The 24870-nt window shown below is 43.7% G+C and overlaps 1 protein-coding gene across 2 annotated transcripts in view; it reads right to left on the reverse strand.

Moving 5' to 3' along the window:
- sh3bp4a (SH3-domain binding protein 4a) overlaps positions 1-24870 on the reverse strand; it is a 42265-nt gene that overhangs the window by 3380 nt on the left and 14015 nt on the right. The window contains exons 5-7 of one of the 2 annotated variants that reach the window (XM_018661296.2): positions 22537-22660; positions 12830-12996; positions 9799-12152 (exon numbers count right to left, since the gene is read on the reverse strand). In XM_018661296.2, coding sequence (XP_018516812.1) covers positions 9799-12152; positions 12830-12953 — 2478 coding nt within the window. In that variant the 5' untranslated portion in view covers positions 12954-12996; positions 22537-22660. Of the gene's footprint in view, positions 1-9798; positions 12153-12829; positions 12997-22536; positions 22818-24870 lie in introns of those variants that run through there. The other variant, XM_018661295.2, reaches the window with a different exon arrangement.

Consider the following 24870-nt stretch of genomic DNA (forward strand, 5'->3'; position numbering starts at 1 on the left):
ACAAAGTGCCTCCTCCACGGTCCCAGGGACCATTTCAGGGACAAGGGAACAGGAAAACCAGGAAACCAGGGAGCACATTCAGCCGCTCAGACACAGTTCCTGGTTTTAAAATAAGGGATGGATCAGGAACTATCAGAGTCAGGTTTGCAGCACTGAAACGTGGAGATGGTGCTGAAATGGATGCTACTGCTGACGTTAATGCAAACAAAGTTCAGCTGCAGTCTGTGATGATTTTCCTTTGCATGCATAGAAGTTTGATGAACACAAACCACAATTCCCCATCCCACTATTAATGCAGGTTTATTCCTACAGTTTTACCATCTGCACCGTGTTCACACCGCGCACTGTGACTCCAGCCCGCTGCAGTTTGATACATACAGCATGTGTGTTTGGGGCAGAGTGTGTCGCATCTGTGCCTGAAAACCGGTGCAAAAGCTGCAGTGGATATGACCCAGAGTGTGTGTGTGTGTGTGTGAAGAAGCAGAGAGCAGGAGCCAAACTTAATTTGCTGCCTGACTGTGTCATTGCTTTTATTTACGACACTCAAAGCATCCTCTACTTCAGAGACTGAAGTTTTCCATGTCTGCTTTGCATTTATTCATTGCATCCATTCACTGCACAGCAGACACAAACAACAACAGAAATCTTTTGTTGTCTCCCATTGTGCGCAAATTGCATCTTGAACAACAGCATAAATTTCGTAAACAGCCATCGCACTAATTTGCTTAATCCTCGCGTGTGCAGGAGACTTTCAGTGATGCCTGAGTTTGGTTTTTTTTGGGGCTCCATGGTTCCTCAAACTACTCAAAAACATCCAATCACCCTCTGCAAGAAGATACAAGATCTTCAAATGAAACTGAGGAGAAGCTGATTGTAGCTTAAACAAACCAGAATGACACATTGAACCATCGCCCGTGAAATGAACAACTTTGTCATGCGGCGATATGAGAAAACAAGTGTCCGATCAAAGCCGAATCAGTGAGAACGCGCTGTCACTGTTCCCCTCTCCTCGTCATTAACGGCTTCATCAGATCACATCAGAGGGTTGTGTTGTGTTCAATCATCCAGGACTTCAGATGAGATTGGTTTAACGGCCCTCAGACAGACGTGACTGTGACGTGACGAGATTCATCTCGTCTGATTACTGATTGCTCACATCCAGAGCGTAGAGAAGTTCTCACATCCACTGTGAAGTAAATATAAATATACCATGAACCCAACACATTGCAGACAAGCCAGAATTCATAAAGCTGTCGACACACGATAAGATTCACATGATAAGAAATATTATTCAGGTTGAAAGGAGCGGCTCAAACCTTTAATAACATTTCTAATTAATGTCTATTTTTGGAATATCTATATATTTTGGTTTATTAAAGTCTGGTGGACATGATAAGGGACTGATCCTGAAGCTCCGTCTCAGACGTCATTCACTGATGGACATGCTGCTACTTTAAGCACCTCCTATCACATCTAAAATGAATCTCAAGTTCGATGCTTTCTCTAATGATTCAGAGACAACAGATTTTAGAAGAGGTGAACAGTTTGCAGCCAAAAAAATGTAAAGAATAAATTCGATACGTTCTCTTTTCCCTTACGAGAAAACCTCCAACTGTGGAGCCTCGACTTAATTTAATGGAGCTCGAGTGGTTTGTACTGATTCAGCCTCTCTGTCAGTCAGCTGCAGCTTCAAAGCAACGCCCACACACACACACACACACACACACACACACACACACACACAGTCTCCAGCGACCAAAACACTCTAATCTGAATCAAAAAGAACCAAATTTCATGCTGATTTCTCTGCAGCACTCGAGTTCAGATTCCTGATACAATCACGCTGCTGTAACACTGACACAGAAACACAACATCTTAGATCTAACGATGAAACCAAAAATATCATGCAAGACAAACGTATGATGAAAGCATTAACTTGAGGACAACAGAACCAGTTTCCTCTCTTTTTTACTGTTGCTCATTAAAAGCTGACTGATTACAAAATGTGCCTATTTAGGTTAGGTTTGTAGTTGACATCGGATTTAAACTGTTCAAACTGTTGAAATGGTACGTTTTCATAGCAAAATGCAATTAAATGAGGTATTTAAATCACAGCTTGAATAGTAAATGCATCTTAAAAACCTGCTCTACCACAATATTAAGCTAAATAATTCAACGTACAGGCTTTTCTGGAGGGATAGCTTATATTAAAACAAGACCAAACCTCCTCCATGTGTTGCATTTCAGATGATGACTGATGATTCAGGTCTGGTCAAGGTGTAACAGACACAAAAGCACAGGAAGCTACTTCATGTGCATTGAAATTTGCTGTAATTCTAAGCCACAGGAGAGGCGCTGCAGCCTCTGGATGCAGATAGTGTTGGTGGATTTTTTTAATTAAAAACACGAGCACATGGACAGTACGTGATAAGGAGAGAGCCGCTCTCTTCACTGTAACTTGTTGATAAAAATTTGTCGGATCAGTTTTGCTGGGATCACGTTGCAGAGAGGAAACGATAGAAGAGGCAGCCGCTTGGACGAAGAGTTCACGTGAAACCAAACCTCCAACGTGTAATCAGAGTAAAGAACGCCTTTTCCAGGTATTTAAACCTGCAGAAGTGGGTTCCATTGAAAACCACTGGTCTGATCACAGCTGCTTTAAACAGCCTGCACTAATGGAATCGATGCCCCATTATCCTCATACCAAGACTAATATATTATTCTCCAATCGATTCTTTGCCAGTAATTGATTCATTATTAACTATATTAACTGTCTCAGAACTTACATCCCAAATTACCAGAACCAGGAAAGTTACTGATCAAACCAGTTCTAACACTTGATTTAAATATAAACTTCATATCTGTGGGTTTCAAACAAAACAAAACACCTGAGGACGTCACCTAGAAACTGATTTACAGACCAGACAATCAATGGATTCATTCAAATAAACATCAGGTTAACTGATAATGATAATAAGTGATGCTGAATCTGAACTGAATGCAGCAGAGAATGATATATTTCTCATTACCATCGTTCCTGTGAAGAAAACTCCAGCTATAGATAAGAAAAAGCAGCGACCACAAGCAAATTAAATCACACAGATCGAGTGAGAACAAGAGAACAAGTCTTTCCAGAATCCTGTGAAATTATTAGCGAATGATGAAGGTCTTAGCTTAGTCTTTAAAGACAGGACAGGAAGAACCTTATAATCCAAAGGTCATGTTATTTCCAGTTATTAGAATGACCTATTTTTATACTCCTATCTTCTCTCGCTTCATCTCTTTTATCTCTCGGTTATAGACTGCACGTCAGACTTTCCAAACCAAACTGAGATGATGAATTATTTTGGTTTTGAAACAACAGTCTGGTTTATTTATGTTCACCTCTGCCTCCCTCCTCCTCTCTCTCTCCTTCTCTGTCTTTATCTCTCTCCACCACCTGGCCGACGAGCACTTTGGCCTTCTGCTGTGATGTCCTCAGTCTGCTGATTCAGGCTTCACACAGGTTTCAGTCTAAATATAGACCTGGTCAGGCCGGGCCATCCGAACACACACACACACACACAGCGACAGGGTTCAAGCCTGCTGTCTGGAAATGAGCATGATGTGTTCAAATGCAAATCAGGAGCTCATGTACACGCAGGACAGATGAGTGGTTTAAGCCGGAAAGGATTAAAAGCAGGAGGCACAATAGGAAACAGGAAGGAGTCTGTGCTTCAAAATAAAGGTCAGAGGTTCAGGGAGTGCACACAGGCACAGTCATGTACCTTCAGCTTAACTGGGAAAAAAAAAAACCTAAATCTGCATTTTGTTTTCTGGAAAAGGACAAGTGTCATCTGCCCCTGAGACAAATACTGCACCAGATGGAGGTCAAAGGTCAGCGTCTTGCTGAAGGACACTGTCAGTTGTTGTTTAGTGGCTCCTCCACTTTGTTATGTTGTAGATCATTTCAACTTTCACTTCTCTTTGTGTAAATAGTAACGGACCATGAATAGACTCCTGTGGTATCCCATCAACGACGTCTGCTTAAAAATGATTATGTAATGTGAATAAAGTTGAGTCATGCTGCACTCTCCAACATGAGAACATTTTCTTCTTCTCTTCCCCTGTTTCCTGCCTGGTTTCGGTTGATGTTTCCACATTATTAACTAACAGGGTGATTCTGATCTATAAATAGAAAGCTGCCCGCTCTACGAGAGACTAAAGTGACTGAAAAATACGAGCGAGTGTTGATGTGCGGGAAGCCCCGCGGCAGACGGACAGACGGAGCTGACAGCTGACCGGGCGGCTGTCAGCTAAATGAAGAACGAGGAACGAGGGAAGAGAGGAGGAGGAGAGGTGGAGCAGGGTGGATAATGACAGTGACAGGCAGAAAAGATAGAGAGAAAGACAGAGAGCTTTTCCAAATCTTAAATTGCTGTTTCTTGTTTCTATGTAACGTTGGTTGTTCAGGTTGGATCTCCCTCTAACTGAGTGAGAGTCAGCAGACTCAGAGAGTTCAGAGTGAAGCTGAACTGTAGATGATTAAAAACCAGAGTTCATCTCTGATGTCCAGCCAGGAAACTGACAGAAATATCAAGAATTCAAAATGTTTGCTGCGTTTGTTAGAGCGACAAACTGCTCCAGAGGCCGGGGATCATGGGTAATAACTGCTGTCGTTGTACATTTTGCAGACAGGTTTCTTGTCTTTCTGGTATTTTCAGTCGCCCTCTCTCCACTTTCTGATACGACAATACAGATATAACTGCTCTAAAGTAGCAGTCAGTTCCTGATTTAGTTTCTATAGTTAGAGCTGTTTGGTTGAAAAGTCCCTTTAGTATCTGTCAGTTTGGTTCAATCTCTTCCTTTATGGAGCATGTTCCTCAGCACTAAATAACAGGAGGACTTATTGTGAGAAATCCTCTCTGGTTCTGTGCACTTTGGACTCTGTGCTGAGTTGATTCCACCTGACAACAAGCGATTTTCTCCTGAAACTACCTCAGCTCTAACAGCGCTCTCTCCGGCTCTGTCTGATCAGCTGCAGACGATCTCATGTTTCTAGTCTCAGGTCCAGTAAACCTGCGGCAGCCAGGTCTGGATAATCAGGCTGGCTGTTAAATATTCATCACTTAATTAACATAGTATTTCTTACTGGCTGTCACAGGGGGGTCGAGGCGGCTGTGCATTTATACAGAAGTCTAATTTTCCAAGCTGTAACCCTTGCTCGGGTGGCAGTGCTGTAACTATTACGTTTTACAACTGAAGGTCCTGGTTTAAATGGGAGTCTACAAGCAGGGGATTGATTACGCCCCCCCCCCATGCAGGAGTGATTCGCCCCACCTCTCTGCATGGATCTATTATTAAACAACAGTCTCCCGTCCTTTCAGCCGCTCTCCTGCACAAGGGACGGCTTTCTCATTTTGTCCTCTGCCTCGGTAACTCGAGCCGCGGCGTTAAAAGATCTGCCGGGGCGGTGTCGGATGCCCCCCCAGGCCTCCAGCTCGGACGCTGATCAATGGCTGCTCGCATTTCACATGGGAACACCTGTCGGCTAGTGTGGCAGGGAGGGGGAGACGTGATGAGCTGCTCTAACCCTGAAGACTAAGAATGAGTGCTTGTTCTGCTGCAACACTTTCATTATTTTATCTGCACAGAGAGAGACGCACAACTGAGGCCAGGTAGTTACAGCTGAGATACCTCTCTGCTTTGAACACCTCCACTTCTGCAGAAAACTCTGCAAGAAAATAACACTTTGCATCATATTTATCCGTTTTAGTTCAGCTTGTTGCCTCCCTAAAGTCAAAATATGATGTCTCCATTTCACCGTCTACAACTGCAAATCCTAGCATCTTTCCACCAGCAGGGATAACAGGATATATATATTGTGGCCCTGCTTGGTATCAGAGCCAACTGGTATCAATCCATGGAAGTCTCTTCTCTTATCCAGAGCCGTGTCTTGCGTTAAACTGATTAGCTCGACACATGTGTGGTTGGCCTCAAGACTAGAGACACTGAGATTAGCGGAGCTTTGTTTGCAACGTGTATTGTTCAACAGAAAAATGGTCTACACAAAAAAGGAGATGGCTATATCGGGTGCTATTATGTAAGCAGATCAGCTTCGAATGTTGCTCCAGCAAGAGTGAGCTGGATGGATGAAGAGCAGCAGAAACAAACACAAAGAGGCCAATTTCTCTGATTAATAAAGTCAGTGTAATGAGATGAAGAACCTGACCACACCTGGGTCTTGATTCAGTGACCTGTTTTACCTACAGTATATACATAGGTGTGTCTGAACTCTTTCTTTTCCACTTGGATCAGTTCCCATATCCAACCCACTGCACCCATTTTTTCTGCTTCTTTGCTTCCTCCTCTCTCATTACAGAAACCACAGGGAGGGGACAATGAAGCCATGATACTTCACTCCCCAGGTTCCTCAACATGACATCCTACCAGTCTACACCCATCCTCGACTCCCATTCATTCCTTCACTAACACATCTGCAGGTGGTGTGCACTGAGATATTGTGTAATTTAATCTCAATGTGCTTGAATTAGACACTTTTGTTTGTAACACTAAACAGAATAGTCTGGATTTGGGTATTTTTTGAAAGAGAGCAGCTCTTGTCCAGATAAAAGCCACATTAATAAGAGAAAACAACACAACGCCTTGTTTGCTAATCGTGGAATTTAAAGCCAGAGGGTCTCACTGTGGGAATGTTTTCTTGAGTAAGAATTATATAAAATGGGCTGTTTTCCCTTTTCTTCTGAGGAGAAGATTTGGTCATTCAAGCCTGTGTGACTCACTGGACCTTGTTCTTGCAGCCTGATGCCAATTCACTGCTCTCTGGTGAAAACGTCGCAGGACACACACACTCATCCATGCACCTCCCAGAGTGGTTTATAGCAGGTGAAGTACAACAAGTGACTGAGCTGTGACTTACTGAGATAAGAAGTCAGGATGTAAAAAACTGAAAGAAAATAAAGCAAAGAAGGGGCGTTTAAATTCTAATTTATTACCAGAGACACGTGGCCTTATCCTCAAAGTGAAAAGATAGTTAATAGTGGGATACAAAGCAAATAGCAACATAAAAATTTATCATCTCATCTATGAACCTCTTAAATTCTGAAGTATCCACTGACAGCTCCATCTTATTGTGCAGCCAAACTTTGTTCAAATCTACATAACTTCAATTAAAATTTTAGTTTGGATCCTAAAGCTTAAAAAAGTGTGGTCATGTTTCTGGTGTTTTCCTGTTTGAAGACAGACCTATTTCACTGAATGCATCGATGAGAGTGAGGTAGGTCGCCTGCTCAAAGGACAGCAGAGCAGCCATGGCAATGCCAGAGGCAAAGACAATCAGAGTTCCTGTGGATGGTTAGAGTGATATGCCACCCCATTACCAAGACAGACAGACTCCCCTCTTGCATGCACCACCTGAGGCTGTTAAGGCCCCTGGATAATAAGTTATATGTTAAGTTATAACTCAGATGTTTTGGTCCATTGCAAAAAGCTGAGAGCTTTGATTTGGTCTGAACAGCTTGGAGAGCAACATGAGACACTGCATGACTAGCTGAGGCATGGAGTAATTAATTTTTCTGGCAAACGGCCCTTTAATTCAGGGTTTACAATCTGTTTAAAAGCTCTGCTCAGCCAGGAAACATAATAGAGGTAAATTCCATACAATCTGAAAACATGTATTGGTCTTGCACATATGCTGCAAAACTTTACACTATGTGGACAAACTGTTCCATCAAGGTCAGACTTCGTCCTTAGTGATGAAACGGTGTCTGGCTTTGGAAGAAAACTGCTGGACTTCAATAAAGGACATCTGACTGTGTCCTTGTTACATTTCCTAGTAAATATATATATAAAAAAACAGAGCTCAGTGGAGTCAAGGATGAAGCCCGGTTTTGAGATAGTAAAGCCAAGGTGCTCTTTGTGCACACACCAAGTTAAAGAGCCTCAGCAGGAGCTGAGGGCAGCCGCCAGAATAAAAGCCTTTTATGAAACATAAAAGCATGCCTCCTTCGTTTTAGCCTCAGTCAGATTATAGGGAGGTCATGTGACTTACAGTCAAACAGGGAGAGGTAGATGCAGGTGAGTTGCTCTAGATAACAGTGTGGGGTAAAAAGCACGAACAGCAAATGAGTAACACTCTCTTTTACCTTAACAGCTACTGTCAAAGTCCCCATTTCCCCATTCGCTGTGACAAAAGTGCACGTACGCTTCATCAACTCTGCCTGGATAAACAGCGGTTGGAAAATGTACTTTGCTAAAGTACTTTTTGAATAATGGCGTCTAGTGAGGGAAACGTCTCGGGACTATTTTGCCTCCCCCAGGGTGCCGGCGCTGTCGGAGAGGAAAAACACATCGAGGCCTGCATGCCTCCGCTTGACAGAGCTGTTTTCGCTCAAACTGCAGATGTTAACTTTTATTTCTGTGCTTTGCCGTTACAGGATTTTCTCCTCCAGCTTCTCCCCCTCCCATCCTCCTCACTCTTCATTTTTCATGTGATGGCTGTCCCCACTGTGAGACACCTCAGGCTATAAGACAAGTTGTTTACCATTCATGTGACTGAGCATATAAGGACTCAAATCCGTCCAGTTCACACTGAGATTGTGTCCCTTTGTCCGCCCGCAACACGGGCTGAAGTGGAAAGAAATCATGTTGAGGGCTGCCGTCACTCAGATGCACTAATCAATCAGACAGCGAGTGACTCTATCTGTTTAGGAAATTTGATTTTTGCTCTTTTCAGCTTCAACAAAGCTTAACTAATGATGCAGCAACCAGCTGAGAGACACTGATAGAGGTCCTCTCTTGCTCGGTCCATAATGTAAATCATTTAAGCTCTTGCTGCAGTGTTATGGTAATGCAGGGCAATTTTCTTTATATTTATCTGGGAAGTAAATGCTTTGAGTGTTATTTCTGCAATATCCTGTGACAGCTGGAGGATATTGCGGAATGGCACCAATTTTACTTTATGTTATTTCTCTGCTCAAGGACAATTCAGTAATTGTGAACTCTTTCCCAAAAGATTATCATCATTTATCAAACTTAAATGCAAAATATTCTCTTTTACCAGCTTCTAAAATGTGAGAGTTTGCCGGAATGGATGTTTGTTTTATATTAATTTACGTGGATTGTTTTCAGGTTTCAGGATTGATGTCCAAATAAAGCAAGCAATTTGAGGACGTCGCCTTGGGCTTTGAGAACTTGCAAGCAGGCATTTTAAGTGTTTTGAGGTTTTACAAAGTACTATATTTAATTGAAATTTGGACTTCATTTGGTTGCAAGGGTCCACACATAAAAAACTTAGCGGAGTCAGCGCCCCATGCTTTGTCTGTGGGACAGTAATAAATTTTCATCCCCACAATGTCATGATTTTAAAGGTCAGGTTCACAGTTTCAACCTTTAGATAAAAAGGGATGCGCTTTAAAACTGCTGGCTAAATAATCCTGGAGGTCAAGAGGAAGAACTTGTGTGAGCTCTTAAAATAGAAGGCATGCACCTTTCGGTGTCTCGCTTAACGACATCTTAAAGCAGCTGTCAAATGAGCGCTCTGAATGCCTCTTTTTCTTCCAGCATCTCTCAGCCGAAAAACAAAGATTAGACATCTAAAATCCATGCTACAGTCTGCTAAACTATTCAACTGTTTTTTGTTTTTTTTTCAGTGAAACACAATATGAGAGGGACAGCAGAGAGATTTAGGGTAATGTCACTCCACAAGATTAAAATTTAAAGCTACTTCCTAGTCTGTAGGAAAGTACTGTACTCTTACATGTCACAGCCATGTTCATTCACATTTTCCTTTTGTCTTACCATCATGAGTTCCCTCTGGAAGGACTTCCTCTCCTTGTTCTCCATGTTGGTACACTCCTCTTTGAGTTTCTCCAGGACCGATGCCACCCTTTCCGGCTCATTGTCCAGCTCTGTCCGGCAAAAATAATTCAACGACAAATTCCCGTACCCGAGGGCATCTGCAAACGCCCTCCAGCTTCCCACGTTCTCCATTAAAACCGTCCTCACTGTCGCGTAGATGTACGTAAGAAATTTGCAAGGCTTCAGGATCTGCTCCAGCAGCATGGTCGTCGTTAGATCTGGCCCACACCAATAAATGGGCTTGACTTTACCCAGAACCAAAACGTTCTTGGCATGGACAAGCCCCATCTTCCCCTGATAGTATCCAATGTACCACTCTTTGGTCCGCAGCTGCCCTCGCAGTTTGATTTTCTCCTCGCTGAGCAAAGCAATAACATCCCCCTTCTTGTACTCCAACAAATAAGTGCTTTTGTGCTGCCTGACCACGGTTTTGATCAATTTGCCAAATTTTAGATTGGTAATACACCGGTCTTGAAACTTTGGATATTTGGAGGTTACAGCTAGCGGTGAGAGGACAATCTTATCCACCTCTTTCTTCTTCAAGAACCGTCTCTGACCTGTTATCCTCGCTCCGGTCTTCGGCGGTGGCTGTGGAGTTTGGACACAGAACTGGGTGAGGATACAGTCCAGGGCGTCCTTGACTTGGACCCTGAGAGTGAAGTCTGAGATGCTGTTTGGGTTGTGTGATGTTATCATGTACAGGAGCCGGCTGACCTTCCCCAGTTTGACCTGAAAACCCCGAATCATCCCAGCGCCCTCGCTCGTCTTCACCTGGTAGTTGGACATGTTGGAGTACAATCCCACCTGGAGGTCCTGAGGGAATCCAAGCACAAACTGGTGCTTCCCCCACAGCTGGAGGGCCACTGGTGGAGTTGAGGTAGCCTGCCGACCCACCTCGCTTACCAACAAAGTCTTGGGGGCGCAGTCGTGCCCAAACATGGCCACAACTGTCTTGAATGAAGGGTGGATGTGCTTGGGTCCATAGACGCCCAGAGTTACTTTTCTTTGCACGTGGTCCCAAACAGTCGTATTGTGGCTGATGTACTGCGACTGAACCACAACAGCCAAATACATGCAGGGCTCTAGACTATCCAGCTGCACCTGGACTGTATCCTTGTAAATGTAAGCATTAGGGATTGGTATGTAAGGCCCGTCTTTGCAATCACTGCGAACACAAAGCACTTCTGCAGTGTGACAGCTCTCCTTCTTCACACTTACTGATACCTTCATCTCCAGTGTGATGAAGGACTTGGTCTCCATGTTACTGAGCTTTATCTCCACCACGGGGCTCACGGTGGAGCAGTGGTCAGTGTTGAGTTCCAGTGGAGGGTCCAGTAAGGCTTTCATGGAGATCTGCTGGTGGTCTCCATGGCTAACGTGGCCCTCAGGGATGTGTACACTGATATGGGTGTCTGGAAGCTGAACAACCCCTCCATTGCTGTCCAACCTGCACACTATGTTGGTCTCCACCGGCTGTGTCTGGCCCCACCCAGGACTCTGACCCAAAGAGTCGAGGTCGTGGCAAGACCTGGCTAGCTTTCTGTGGTTCAACCAAGCAGTCCTAAAGTCCTCCCTGCTCTGAAACTGCTCCGGTGAAGGAGCCTTAAGGCCCGTGAAGAATCCAGAAGAAGGTAAGGTGGGATTCGATTGTGCCTGCAGAACCGACAGTTCTGACAGACTATGGGAACGTTTACTCCTGAAAAATGGATTATCCCTGTGGAGGTTGGGTAGAACCTCTTGGTTTGGGCTGGTGGGGGTGGTAGAGTTAATATGGCAACTGCTGAACCCATTGGTCATGACTGTGCTCGTGTTAAAGTTGGAGCAAGATGATGGAGATGCCAGAGCGTCAAACAGAATAAGGTCTGCTGAGTTCCTTACGCCTATATCTTTGCAGTTTTGATCTAATGGACAGATAAAGGGGTTCACAGAGAAGGAGCTGTTGTTGTAAATCGGGGAGGGCTTCAGGGCCATCCCTGTCCACTCCCCCAAACCTCCAAACTCCTTTGACCCGTCCTCATATCCCTCCCCGAGGCTGTCGATCATCCCACTGTCGCTAAGCGAAGAGTTCCTGAAGTTGACCGGTTGGACGTAGGCGGCTGGGATGTAGCCCATTTCCGTGTTGTTGTGGGCGTACCACCACTCTCCACCTGACGTGTCCAGCACATAGAGGCGATCACCTTTGGAGAATTTCAGCGTGGTGAAGCTGCTGGGGCAATAATCCTTTATGGCAACCACTTCCTGTGCAGCTCCATAGGAGGAGGAAGTGTCCAGCCTTAAGGCACTGGGAGAAGGCACTGAAAAGGAGAAAAGATATTAAAACAAATCACAATTTTATCTCATAAAATGATTAATGATGGTCTTTTATGTGCCTTGATTGCAAAGTGTTTGGGCCTATTTTAGACAAGAGCACCATTCACTGGCTGATTACTCAAAATACAGCAGTTAAACACTTATAATCAGACAGATATAAAGGGCAGTTAAGACACAGACACAAAGGATTGTGATTAAATGGCTGCAAATTTTTTAGGGTATCTGAATCTCTCCTTGATCCTGAAAGAAAAAGCTAAATTACCTCCAGCATAACCAAAACCTTAGTTCTTATCATGTGCATGCAGCCTCAACATTTTCAGATCACTAGTTAAACGTATGAGCAGATGAACCGCATAATTTACTATTTTTAGTCCACCTCATTAGCGTATATGGAGCATGTAAACAAAGCTGTAATGAAGTGCAACCAGTGAAGTGAAAGAGGCAGAGAACGAATAATACAGTTTTCAGCATAGGACTGAAAAACTGATTTGCAAAAGATAAAAAAGCAAAAAAACAACAGATAATTTAAATTCTTGAAATATTAAGTGATGAACAAATTAATACATTCAAATGATTAAAAACTGAAATACTTAAGCCTTTTACGTCATTTCTTGTAAAGGTTGCGACGTGAAATGTGGCTACGTCTGACTGAAACACTGACCTTTGACATCGTTGAGACTGGCCCCGGTGACCCCTTCACTGAGGTCGATGAGCGTCCCCTCAGACTTGCAGCGAGGGAGGATGTGGTTGTTGTTTGTTACTCTGATGATTCGATGGGCAGCCATGGCCGGTTCTTACTGTAGCGTTCGTTCATTGGCAGCTTTTCATCTGGATGGGGAATAAACAACATAAAGGATTTGAGGGAGTGAGCCACCGGCCAATTCTATATGCATCTACATCCAGGCGTTTCGCTGATGCTCGAATACGAAGCAAATTCCAAAAGCAACGCTGGAGCAGGAAGCTTAATTTTCTAGATCAGTAACACAGTTAACGGCAACAAAGGTCAGAGCATAGCAGCAGAAAATAAGGTTGATAAATATCACTGCTTCTTTGAAGGAGTATGAAGGATCTGCTGAGGAAAGAAATGAGCTCCCAGCTGAGCAGGGAGAAGTTTTTGCCAAATCGATGTAAAGAACATGAGGGGGAAGTCGGAGACACAGAGAGAGAGATATGATTTCGGGGGAAGAGAAATCGAAAAGCAATAAAGAAATGAAACAGAATGGGATTTAAATTGTGAAAGAAAGTGACAATGAAGAAGGTCGGGAACATGAAGAAAAGAATGAGAATGAAGAATGTCACGAGCATACTTGTCTAAGAGTGACATTTAGGCTTTGTTCCTTATTTACAGCAATAATACAATGTAGGAAAATGTATAGGCTACGCTAATGCTGGCCAGTGGAACTACATTCAGCAACTAAGCCTTTTATCTAGTGAAAAAACACTTTTAGTTAACCTCCTCCGTAAAAAACTGTTCCACAAAAGACAAACAGTTTGCAGTTATAAGAAACAAAATAAATAAATAAACTGTGTCCAGCTTTATTCCCTCTTAAATAAGTCTTCAGTGGATGAAATGATGGTGGAGTCCTGTGTTTCAGCATCTCTACTCACATACTTCTGGCCATACAGCATATTAAAACTTTTATTAAATTAAATATAATATCTCTTCCCTGCCAACAGAAATTAAAAGTTCATACCCAACCTCAGGGGCTAGGCCTTTATCAGCGGTTATACCAGCAGTAATCTTTTCCTACGAGGGCTTCAAACCAGCAACCTCACAGACAATCATCTCTCCCTCCTCTGGCTGCACTGCTCTGTGTGTTTTGAGTATTTACATCTCTGAGTTTATCAACCAAGTTACCAATTTCCTTGTCAGAGTTGAGCTGTGATTCAATTTGTGTATGAAAACACAAAGTCAGCAGAGGAATGTAATCTGATTAGAGAGGCTGCAAGAAATTGTTTTGCAGCGAAACGTCGCTCCCCTTCAGTCACGAGAGACTTTATTATTCCTACAGGATGTGGCGAGCGGTGACAGTGGGAACATTTGCATTTGCACACTAATGATGCCATTTTAATCTGATTAAAGCAACACAGGCTGTAGAAGCTGCCATGTAAATGCCTTTCACTGATTATCGTCATTAGAGCTGCATTTCTGCTCAGTGTTTTCACATTTAACACAAAGAATTTTCATTCATATGCACACGTCCTCAGCCAAAACTCAGAAAACCACACCGCCACCACAAATTGGCTATTATTAGCAAGGTTTCATATGAATTATACAGAGTCCCCCTTGCATTGAATTCAAAGCCTTTTGTCTCCTCCAGCAGATATGACTCTGACCAGCTGGTCAGAACTTCCTCCAGAAAAGTGCTAATTTAACTCTCTCTGCGCACGTCAATGCAAACTGCCAAACTGAACAAAAACACGACAAATTATTCCTGACACTGCGAAGGCTCCTGTGAGATCTCATTATTACTTCTCTTACATAAAAAAGAGGGAACTAATTCAAGTTTTTCAGAGGTTAGAATCGTGATGTGAAGAATATCTCCATTTATTACCTCTGCTGATAGCAGGCTTATGTTGGTCCTCCAAGGACAGCTTTTATCTGATGAAATAAAAAATGTTCAGTTTCTTTTCCGTCCTTCCATCTTGTCACAGCAGCATAATGGTCAAGTACACTGAGCATAACTTCCATAAAATCAAACTGTAGCACCTAAACACAAAAGTAAAACCAGGTACCACAGGAGGACGCTGAGCAGGGAGTAAGTTTACAGGTACAGAAACCTGTTTAGATGTACTGTAAAGACCTGGATACTGTAAAATCTGCATTTACAGTAGCAGGTCAGTGATCAGGTTTCTCCTCTACTCTCTGCTTTATTTAGGAACCAGTCAACATGGATGAAAATCAGACTTTGAATCAAGAACTCACCTTCCTCCAGGAGATATCTAGCTGTGGAAATCAGCTAACAGTATAAAGTCGACAGTAACATGGTTGCTGAAGTGAACTGATACTGATCACAATACTGTGCTGCATCTATTTTTATCTGCTAATACTTAAAAACTCTCACACTTGATCAAAAAATATGAAAAACTTCTTCATCCAGTTGAGTCTTAACACCTTTCTCAACTTATTTGCTCCTATGCACCAGTTTTACACCACAGAAGTTTAGTCTTTATTTAAACTGCTGCAGCTGGTGTGTGTCATTTAAAATGTGCAAAGACAGCACTGAGCAGATATATGAATGCTTCTACTTTCATACTTCCAAATGAAAAATACTGAAAACTGGAGTTGTTTCAGAGCAGTTCCTCATGGGAAGCGGAGTGAAGCTGTGGCAGAGCTGCACCCTGGGATGCCAAGCACGGCGTGAAGAGAGACTCGGGCTTGTTTAATGGCTGCATCTGTTCACCTGGGAGCTCGAGCTGAAAGCAAGTCAAACTCCTCCGAGGTGACATTTCATTTTCATCCTCCACCGTCTCCCCTCATCGGGGAGCGTGTCGCCCATCGATCTAAACCCCCTCCTCCCGCTGGAAAGTGAGCACTCAGCGGGCAGCCGGAGCGAGCCTGTGATCAATAACAAGCCGGCAGACAAAGACACTGTCACCCACTTTGATATAACGCTGAGGTGATCCCGGCTAAATGCAGCAGGAGGCGAGGACGGCTCTGACAGACGCAGAGGGAGGAGGAAATTAGAGGAATTGGAAGCTGCTGTTCTCTGCTCCGGGAAACACAGCAGGAGGCTCATTTCAGACCCGAACTGGGTTCCTCCAAATGACCCCTGCAGATCTACGCTCAGCCTCCTGGAAGCTGAAAGCTTTTGTTACAAGACAAAAACATCCAGGAGCTGAGGGGGAAAAAAAAATTACCCAAGCCAGAATAAAAACAGAGAAGTGAAACTAGTCTGAATACTCTGGATGTGACCTCGTTAACAGACAGGATTCTTCAGATTCTAGAGATACTGAATGATAACACAAAGTATATACAGCGTTTGGGGAAATGAGCTCCATTTTCCTTTTGTTTTACTTCACATTAGCAGAAAAATTTCAATTACAGAGGCAGAGGAAACGCTAAAAAGGGAGCTTTCAGGGGATCTGCAGAAATCTGCTGGAGGGCTTGTGGGTTAGCCGTCCTCAAAATTGGAAACAGGGATATTTTTTTACCCCACTGGTGCATTCATATCTGAGTCGGTGAAATTATTAACTCATTTCAGTCAGGCTGACAGAGCGAAGGAGCGGTGAGGACGCCGGGGAGTCGAAAGTTTAATTAGCCGGGAGTCGGTCGGTCCTAATCCCTGGATGAATGTTGCTGTAATAACCAAATGCACGCAGAGAGTTTATCGCTTCCCCATCACAGCCGTTTAAAATGAGCAGATCACAGGACGGAGAGTGAGACACAGCAGCACAGATCTGTTAGTGTGCGCCTGGAAAACAAAACCTATTGTGTCATGGTATGTAATATTTAAATTTAATCTGCCATTGGATTTCCTCTGTTAGCATTCAAACAGGCAGTAATCCCAGATCAAAAGAGGAGGCTGAAGGGGCTAAAAGTCTCTTAAATCAAGATCAAACAAACCAAAGACGGCTCCTTCCTCAGCCTGAGTCACAATTCACCACGATCGCTTCAATAAAACCAAATGCAAACAACTTCAGGAGCTTGTTAGACAAATCTACAAATATTAAAGCACATCTGCTTCACTTTAAATGCCATATTAACAAAGTCTCCTCCAAAATCTGATCCTCTGTTTACTGCACAATGTGTTTTTTCAGTCTCTCCTAATTATTGATGAGCTAGGTTCACTCTAGCTCTCTCTGTTTCTTGTTAAAGTCCACCAAGACTAAATAAATTCCCCTGAACTTGACTGTTTAACTTGTTTAGTTGGTGCAACAAGCTGCAGTTTCTCTGGCTCCTTCTCTACGTCTTGTGTTTGTTTCTTTCAACCAAAAAACGACTAAAAACCAAGAGAACCCGGCTTCACTCGGCTCCATTAAAGGTCAGCTTTCTCATCCATTTTGCAGGAAAACTGAGTGCAGGCACTTTGGGTTTAATTCAGTCTCGACCTCAGGGACAGAAACACATTAGGTCTAGTTTAGTCAGGTATCTAACAGGGCGCTCTGCTGCGGCCTGCGGCGACGCCGCTCAGCTCCCAGCATGCATCACGTCGTGTGTTTACACCAGCGATGCAGCAGCAGTGAAACAGCAGAAGAAATGAACAGGAGCTCAGGGGATAAATGTCCTTGGATGTTTGCCCGTCAAAGTAAAAACTGACCAAAGAAAATGCTCAGCTATTATTAGTGGTCTCACCTTTTATGTCTGTAGAGTTCATTTAATCGTATGTGGGTTTAACCGCTGTCCCCTGTGGGCCACCGTAGATGTTTGTTAGAAACTTATGGATGCTGCAGTTTCTGTTATGATTTATAGTAAAATAAATATGTGTTTTTACTTGTTTGTTTCTAAAATGTAATAAAAGTGCATTCATTTGAGAACCCCTGAGGAAAATACCCAAAAACCTGATCGATGAGAAAAAATGCTGTGGTTTGGATGAAGGTAATGTGCAGTGTTTTTTGAACCAGATTTCGTACTGTGCTGCCAAAACTGAACAACTGATTTTTCTGGGGGTTTAGAAACACGGTCAGCTTTGAGAAGAACGGGATAAAGCAGCAAGAAAGTTATTTGTTTTGAATTATAGGGGAGATGGGATGGATATTGACGGGCAGCATCAGCAGTAAAACAGGCGTCACACTGGGCTGTTGTGGTGAAGAGGGAGCTGAGCCAGAAGGCAAAGCTTTCGATTCACCAGTCGATCTACAGTCCAAGCCACAACTGAGGAGAGAGACAGGAGGAGGAGAGCCAACATCTGGAGGAAGCTCAGAGCAGAGCATGAGCCCTGGAGGTTTTCTGGGTATGTCCCACTGGTAGGAGATCAGGATGGAGAGATTATATATCTCATCTGGCCTGGGAACACCTCAGGATCCCCCAGGAGGAGCTGGGGAGAGGGATGTCCGGGCTGCCTGGCTTAACAGCAGAGAATGAATGGATGACGGTGATTCTGACCTCTAGTAACACTGAGTCTGTCCCCTTGTACGCTGGCACACTGTGCTGCAGTTCCTCCATCTTTACATAGAAGCATCACAGCCAGGGATCTCCACTGAATGAGGGATGAGTGATGGTGCAGCTCCACTTCACGTCACGAGACGTGTAATAAATCAAAGATCAAGCTGTTGCTAATTCACAAAGAATTATGAGAAATGACGGGTGGCTTTCTCCCTCGAGGCTGACACATTTACTTCTCTGAAATGTCCAACACAATGTCGGAAACTTGGGTTTATTAAGAGCTCAGAGTGGAGTTTGGTGTAAGGTAAAAAGCAGGAGACGTTGTGAGAGGTTTAAAGCTTCATTTCCTCACATTTTAGACAAATGTCAGTGACAGTCTCTTTTCTTTTTAAGCTCCCACACAGAGAAACGTCAGGCTGAGTGGGTGATTCCTCTGTCAGCTTTGCCACATGTTCAGGGTTTGTACCTCACAGACCTGCTGTTATCTAACCTGCAGAATGAGGAAAGAAATAAATAAATAATCCTTCCACTTGGCATGTGGTCAAGTACATTAGTCTGAGGCGCCGCTCTGCCCCAACTGCCACCGTTCATCACCGGAGAAATTCATCCGGAAATATTACAATCCCTCCACTCTTTCTCCCCCCCACCCTCAGGATGAATTTCCAGGTAAATGAGGCTGCTAAGTGCTGAGTTTTAGTGCCGCTTCCACCTCCGCGCTGAAGGAGATTCTTCAGCTGACGACAGTTTAAGAAGAGCGGTCCGCACTCAGGAAGAGGAAGAGGCATTTTGAGCACGTCGACGGGTCAGCGTCGGGGCAGCAGAGAGTTTAATTTCCAACATTAAGTGTTTCGAATGCAATAATTTACCACCCACGTCTCTTTGCGCAGCAGGAAAAAACAGCCAAGTAGCAAATCATAAAGCATTAACAGATGGACGCTGTGAGAAAACGTCTCTGTAAACGGACTGCGAAGCCTGTTAATGCAATAAATTCAGGGAAAATGTAAAAGCTGCTAATTGTCACATTAACCAGCGTTTATAATCCCATGATAAGGCTTCAGCATATTTTTAACTGATGATGTAATAATATTGATTAATGAGGAGAGAACACAAGCCAGTGTTGTGTTGTTAAATCATCACAGTTATGTGCTAATGTGATGCAGTGTTTTTTATGCACCATTTATGTTTCATTTTCTAAAGTTATTAGATAATTAGGATTTATTTTATTATCAGCTGGCCTTGTTTTCAGCTCGACTGCAGCTATCTAACAGAGTTTCTAATCATTCCACTTCAACCCAAAGACAAACTGAGCTGTAACACACGGCTGCAGGGCGTTTAAGGGACTGCAATGTGTGTTTATTTTACATTTTTATTCCCCTGATCATGTTTAACTCCTCTACCTTGGAGGCAGCTGTTGGTGTGTCATGTGGCAACGCGGCTGAGAACATGACTGTTTCCATTCATTCACGATAACGTCCAGGAAAAAACAGATATGTGGTGAGAAGCATTAATCTGAGGAAAATGAAACCCAGAGGAGGTCGTTGTCCTGGAGTCCTTGAAAGCATCAGTAGAGGCAGTTATCAAAACAGTCCTTGCTCGCTCTGGAAACTCTGCAGTAAGTGGTGTTATAACACTCTCACCGGTATCCACACGTACTGATTTTGCTATATGAATGGTCTGAATTCAACTTAATTAACCTGTAGAGCACGATTCAGAGCATCAATATGAAGTGGCAGCTGGAGCTAGGACACATCACGCAGGTTCTTCTGCTGATTTCCATCTTTAAATGACAGTTAAGCCGTCTTTAGTGGATGCTGTGCCGATCGACTGGTGCTGAAAATCAACATCAGTTCATGAATCATATTTGGGAACTGGACCATCAGACTCGTCAGGCAGCTGTTCAGCCCGACCTGCAACCACCGACTGACTGACAGAAGATTGATCTGCAGCAACGCTGATAATCAATCGATAATTTAAGACTTTTTTAAAGCAAACCACCATATTCTCATTGTTCAGTGTTTTCTAGTGTTTTATGGACCAAACGATTACAAATCAAATGAAAAGCTTTATGCTTATAGTTAGTACAAAGCTACTCATGAGGTAAAATCTGGTTTCCAACAGAACTAAGTAGCTGCATCCATCAGCAACATCTCCCTCTGAAACACAACTGAGACTCACCAGACAGAAATATTAAACAGTAGATGAAAGCTGCCAGGTGTTGAGAGCATTATTTCAATAGTTAGATTCCACCTGTGACTGAAGTTCATCAGCTGCTGCTCAGGCTCCAGAAACACACAGGGAGGATAAAGACTGTAATCAGTGAATTATATCTGCTAATGAGTTCAGTGTGTTAGAGGAGGAAAATCTCAGCACTGTGTAAGAACAAGGTACAGGGGTGTAGTGTGTGTTTGTGCAAGGACAGCGTGCTGATTCAAATCTATACATTGTGTGTAGAGGTGTGTGTGTTGTGCTGACTGGTCATTCATTACAAAATAAAGCACACCTTCACGTGGAGCTGGAAAACGTTGACACGCTAGTTTTCAGGCTTAGCCTCAGGGGTGGAGACAACAGAGTGTGAGTGTGTGTGTGTGTGTGAGTGTGTAGTAGTTGTTGAGTCGGGTTTTTTGTGTGTGTGTGAAGGTGGGGGTGTTCAGTGTCACTTTCACATCAGTTTGTGCTCGTGTGTTTGTTAACAGAGGAGGAGGGAGAACAAAAGAGGCGAGGGAGAGAGGAGGATGAGGAAGATGTGATGAAGAGGACATCAGCGGGAGAAGAGGAGGGAGGAAAACAGGGAGGAAGAAAAGAGGAAGAGGAGTAAAATAAGTGTTTGGAAGATGAGGAAAGAGGGCAGAAAAAGAGGACATAAACATGAAAAGGAAGAAGAAGTGGATGAGAAAGGAAAGAAAGAGGAGACAGCCGAGGAGAGAGGGAGGAGGAAAAAGACAACAAGGAGGAAGAGGAGGAGGAGAGGAAGAGGAAAAAGAGATGAGGAGCAGATATAGAGAAAAAGGGAGGAGAGATAAGTGTGGAAGAAGGAAAATAGGATTAGGAAGCAGGGAGAGTCGAAGAAGAGGAAGCAAGAAGGAAGAGGAGGAGGAAGAAGAAAGAGATGAAGAGGAAAGAGGAGAGTTCTGCAGGAGGGAGGAGATATGCAAAGAAAGGAGGAGGGAAAAGGAAGAAAAGGGAGGCAGATAAGATGAGGAGGAGAAAGGAAGAAGGAAAGGGGGGTAGGAAACAGGAAAAGAAGAAAGAGGAAGAGTAAAAAATGGAGGAGGAAGAGAAAAGAGGAGGAGAAGGAGAAGAAAGGAGAAGAGGAAGTAAAAGAGAAGGCGGCAAGTGAGGTGAAGATGAAGAGGAGAGAAAGAGAACAAGGATGCAGGAAAAAGGGGTAGGAAGAGGAGGAGGAGGAATACAAGGAAGAGAGGCACAAGAGGTGAGGAAGGAAGAAAGAGTGAGAGTCGGGGAGAGATGGAGGAGGAGGTATGGAAGAAAGAAGGATAGGAAAAAGGAACAGGAGGAAGAAACAGGAAGACTAGAAGAAAAACCCACATTCCTCATAGTGTGTGTGTGTGTGTGTGTGTGTGTGTGTGTGTGTGTGTGTGTGTGTTTCAAACCTTGAGGCTGAGAGAGAGAGAGAGAGAGAGAGAGAGAGAGAGAGAGAGAGGATTTGCAGCTTATCAGATGACCTTATTGGCAGAGCTAAGGAGGCGCAGGAGATGCACGCGTGCGCGCGCTTTTCCGTGTGCGCGCACGTGACAATAAGCGCTAATTGTCAACTTCTTATTGTGATTTTTTTTCCTCCATCTGCTGCGGAGCTTTTCCTCCGCGACCGATTTATGAATATTCATAAATATTCACAGCCAGACAGATAAAAGACAGGAATAAAAGAGAGAAAGAAGGAGCCTATAACAAATACTGAAGGGATACCAGAGGGACATTATAACAACATCAGAGAAATAAAGCACAATAACCCCCAAAAAGAACGATCAGGCTCATTATTAAACACCATAACTCATAATCAATCAACCTTAGCCCACTGGAGAGAGCATGAAATATTCAGAAACAGTCAGAATGTACAATAAGTGCAACTATAAACTCATTATAAAGCAGCAAACTCACACAACAACACAAGGAGGGACACAGAGCAGCAGAGAGAGAGAACTGTGGACTTATCAGAGGAATAGTACAGAGATTTCTCATGTGAATAAAGCCGAATTTCTCCCCTCACATTGTTCTGCTAAATTAACAATGAAGCTGTGGGAGTAACACGTTTAAAAGATCATTAGAAGTAATAAAGTCTAAATTTGATTTTAATGTGAACTGACCTCTTGCTGGCTGGAAGCCCGAGCGCTCAGAGAAGGTGCCAAGTGAGAAGAGGGTGAAAAAGAGATGATGGAGAGCCCGCCGTTACTTCTGCCTCTTCTTCTCGTTCCCTCTCGCGTCATTTGTCTTAAAAAAAAAACAAAAAAACAAATAGTACTAATTAAAAAATGGACTATAAGACAAAAATCAGAGCTTGTTTCCAGTCCTAGAAGTTTTTCCCAGTGGTGACAGATGAACAGATGCACCAGACTCCGTCCGTCCCTGCTCCGGTCTGCCGGAGGACTGGAGGAGGGCTGCCGAGTGGTGGAGGAGAGGGGGTGACGTCACGAAGAAGGCGGGGCCACCCACCCACACACACACACACAGAGAGAGAGAGAGAGTATGGTGTCCATGTTCTATACAGTCCCCAACTGCTGCGTTGTTGTCGACCTCTATGACTTCAATCATTCATCAGCTCTGAAGTACTGAAAATACTCACTCAGCAATCAAGTAATCTATTACTCACTACTCCCCTGTGATTTTGTATTTTGTTGTAAAGGTGTTACACTTTACATCCAGTGTTGTCTGGGAACGTTATGGTCCCTCCAGGTGAGGATAAATGAGAATAAGCTGCATGCAAGATCTGCATCTATCTAGCTCCAGTGCAAATACTGGAATGGCAGAAAGTTTTTCTTCTCTCTCTGATGTGAAATGACACTTCAGACGCCACAGGTTGTCAACATTTCTGGCCTTTCACACAATATGATCGCCTAAACACTCCTCTGTCTTCCACCTATCAATTATTTTCACTTCCTGTCATTAAACTGCAGCTGGACATCACATCTCCATTAGAGAAAACTCAGAGAACAGCAGAGGAAACTGCAATGTAATCAAATGTTACTGCTTTATGTTTCTATTACCAATAAATTAAATAAGTCTGGACACTATTCCTACAAACTGAGCTTTAAAAAACAGCAGATAAACACAATAAAGCTGCCTGTGGAGGAAGTAATGATCAACACATTGTGTGAGTTGCTCTCTGTAAATCTGTGTTCAACAGCCTCTATAAATAAAGTTGAGTGGAGCTGAAGGGTAAATGGCTCGTGCAGCGGGACGGTCCTCCACTAATGAGGCTCGGTTCATTGAGAGTTTGGTGATTAAACGCCGTCAGCGAGTCTAAATCCCTCCGCGGCTGCTGCGGTCTGTGTGACACCATCAATAATAACAACAATAACAACAGGAAGTGGAGCTGGTTTTAAAAGGAGGGTGTTCCTCTGTCTCATGCATGGAAAAAAGATGACTGTCCACTGAGAGAAATGCATGGAAAAATGATATTTTAACCACCTTTTCATCGTAATAACTTTCTACACATCAGAGATACTTCAGACAACAATCACACCTTTTAAAAAACGTTCTAAAAAGCTGCTTCTGAGTTAATATAATTGGTTTCTTCAGCACCGAAATGGAGAGAAACAGCTTTCATCAGCCTAATAGACCTTCCTCTTTCATCTCATTGACAAAACCCCGCTCAGATGATGTGTCCTCTGCGCTCGGTGTAAAGCTGCTGTCAGGGCAGAGGGGGGAAGCTGGAGCCGGAGCCGACGTCGTCTGCAAAAGACGACAAGAGGAAGAAAAACCTGTCCCCGAGTAATCAGCCAGTTCAGGAGAAGTAGAAGATGATTACCTGCATGTGAGGATCTGGTGATGACGGCTGAAACAAAGTGAGGGAGTTTTTACATTTACACATTTGGCTTTTATCCAAAGAGACTTATGAGTGAGGGACGTGAAGGCTTCATCCTCAAATGTGTTAGTTCTGAGAGAGACTGGACTGAGAAGGCCTCGTGTGCAGGGATGCTGATCCTCAGAGGAAGGTGTGGAGGTCAGTGAGCAGTGGAGTGACGTGCTGCACTCTGGACCATCTGTAAAGGTTTCAGTGTGTGTGAAGGAAAGCCCGAGGCGAGGCGTTTAACATCCATCTCTGCAGCCTTTTGTTAGAAACATTACGAGCTCCCTCCTGCACATTTCAGATTTTCCAGAGGATTTTCCACAAATACACACACACAATCCTCTGACCACTGGAGTGTTCGAAGGCATTTGTGAGGCTGGAGATATCCTCTATCTTTGTTCTCGTCAGCAAATCCAAAGACCAGGATGATGAGGATGGAAATGGACGATTTCCACAGTGCTCTCTGACCTACGTGAAGCGTCGGCTCTTTGCAATGGTTCACATTTTCATATCTGCCCTTTTCACAGGCGTGTGGATTCAGAGAGAAGCAGCTGTCGCCCTGTGAGGTCAGAAAGGTCCTGACCTCTGTTACTGTCTTTGCATCATGTGTTCCCACCTCAGATGCATCTAA

Source organism: Lates calcarifer, linkage group LG7_2 (genome assembly GCF_001640805.2).
Source record: "Lates calcarifer isolate ASB-BC8 linkage group LG7_2, TLL_Latcal_v3, whole genome shotgun sequence".
NCBI classification, from domain to species: Eukaryota; Metazoa; Chordata; class Actinopteri; family Centropomidae; genus Lates; species Lates calcarifer.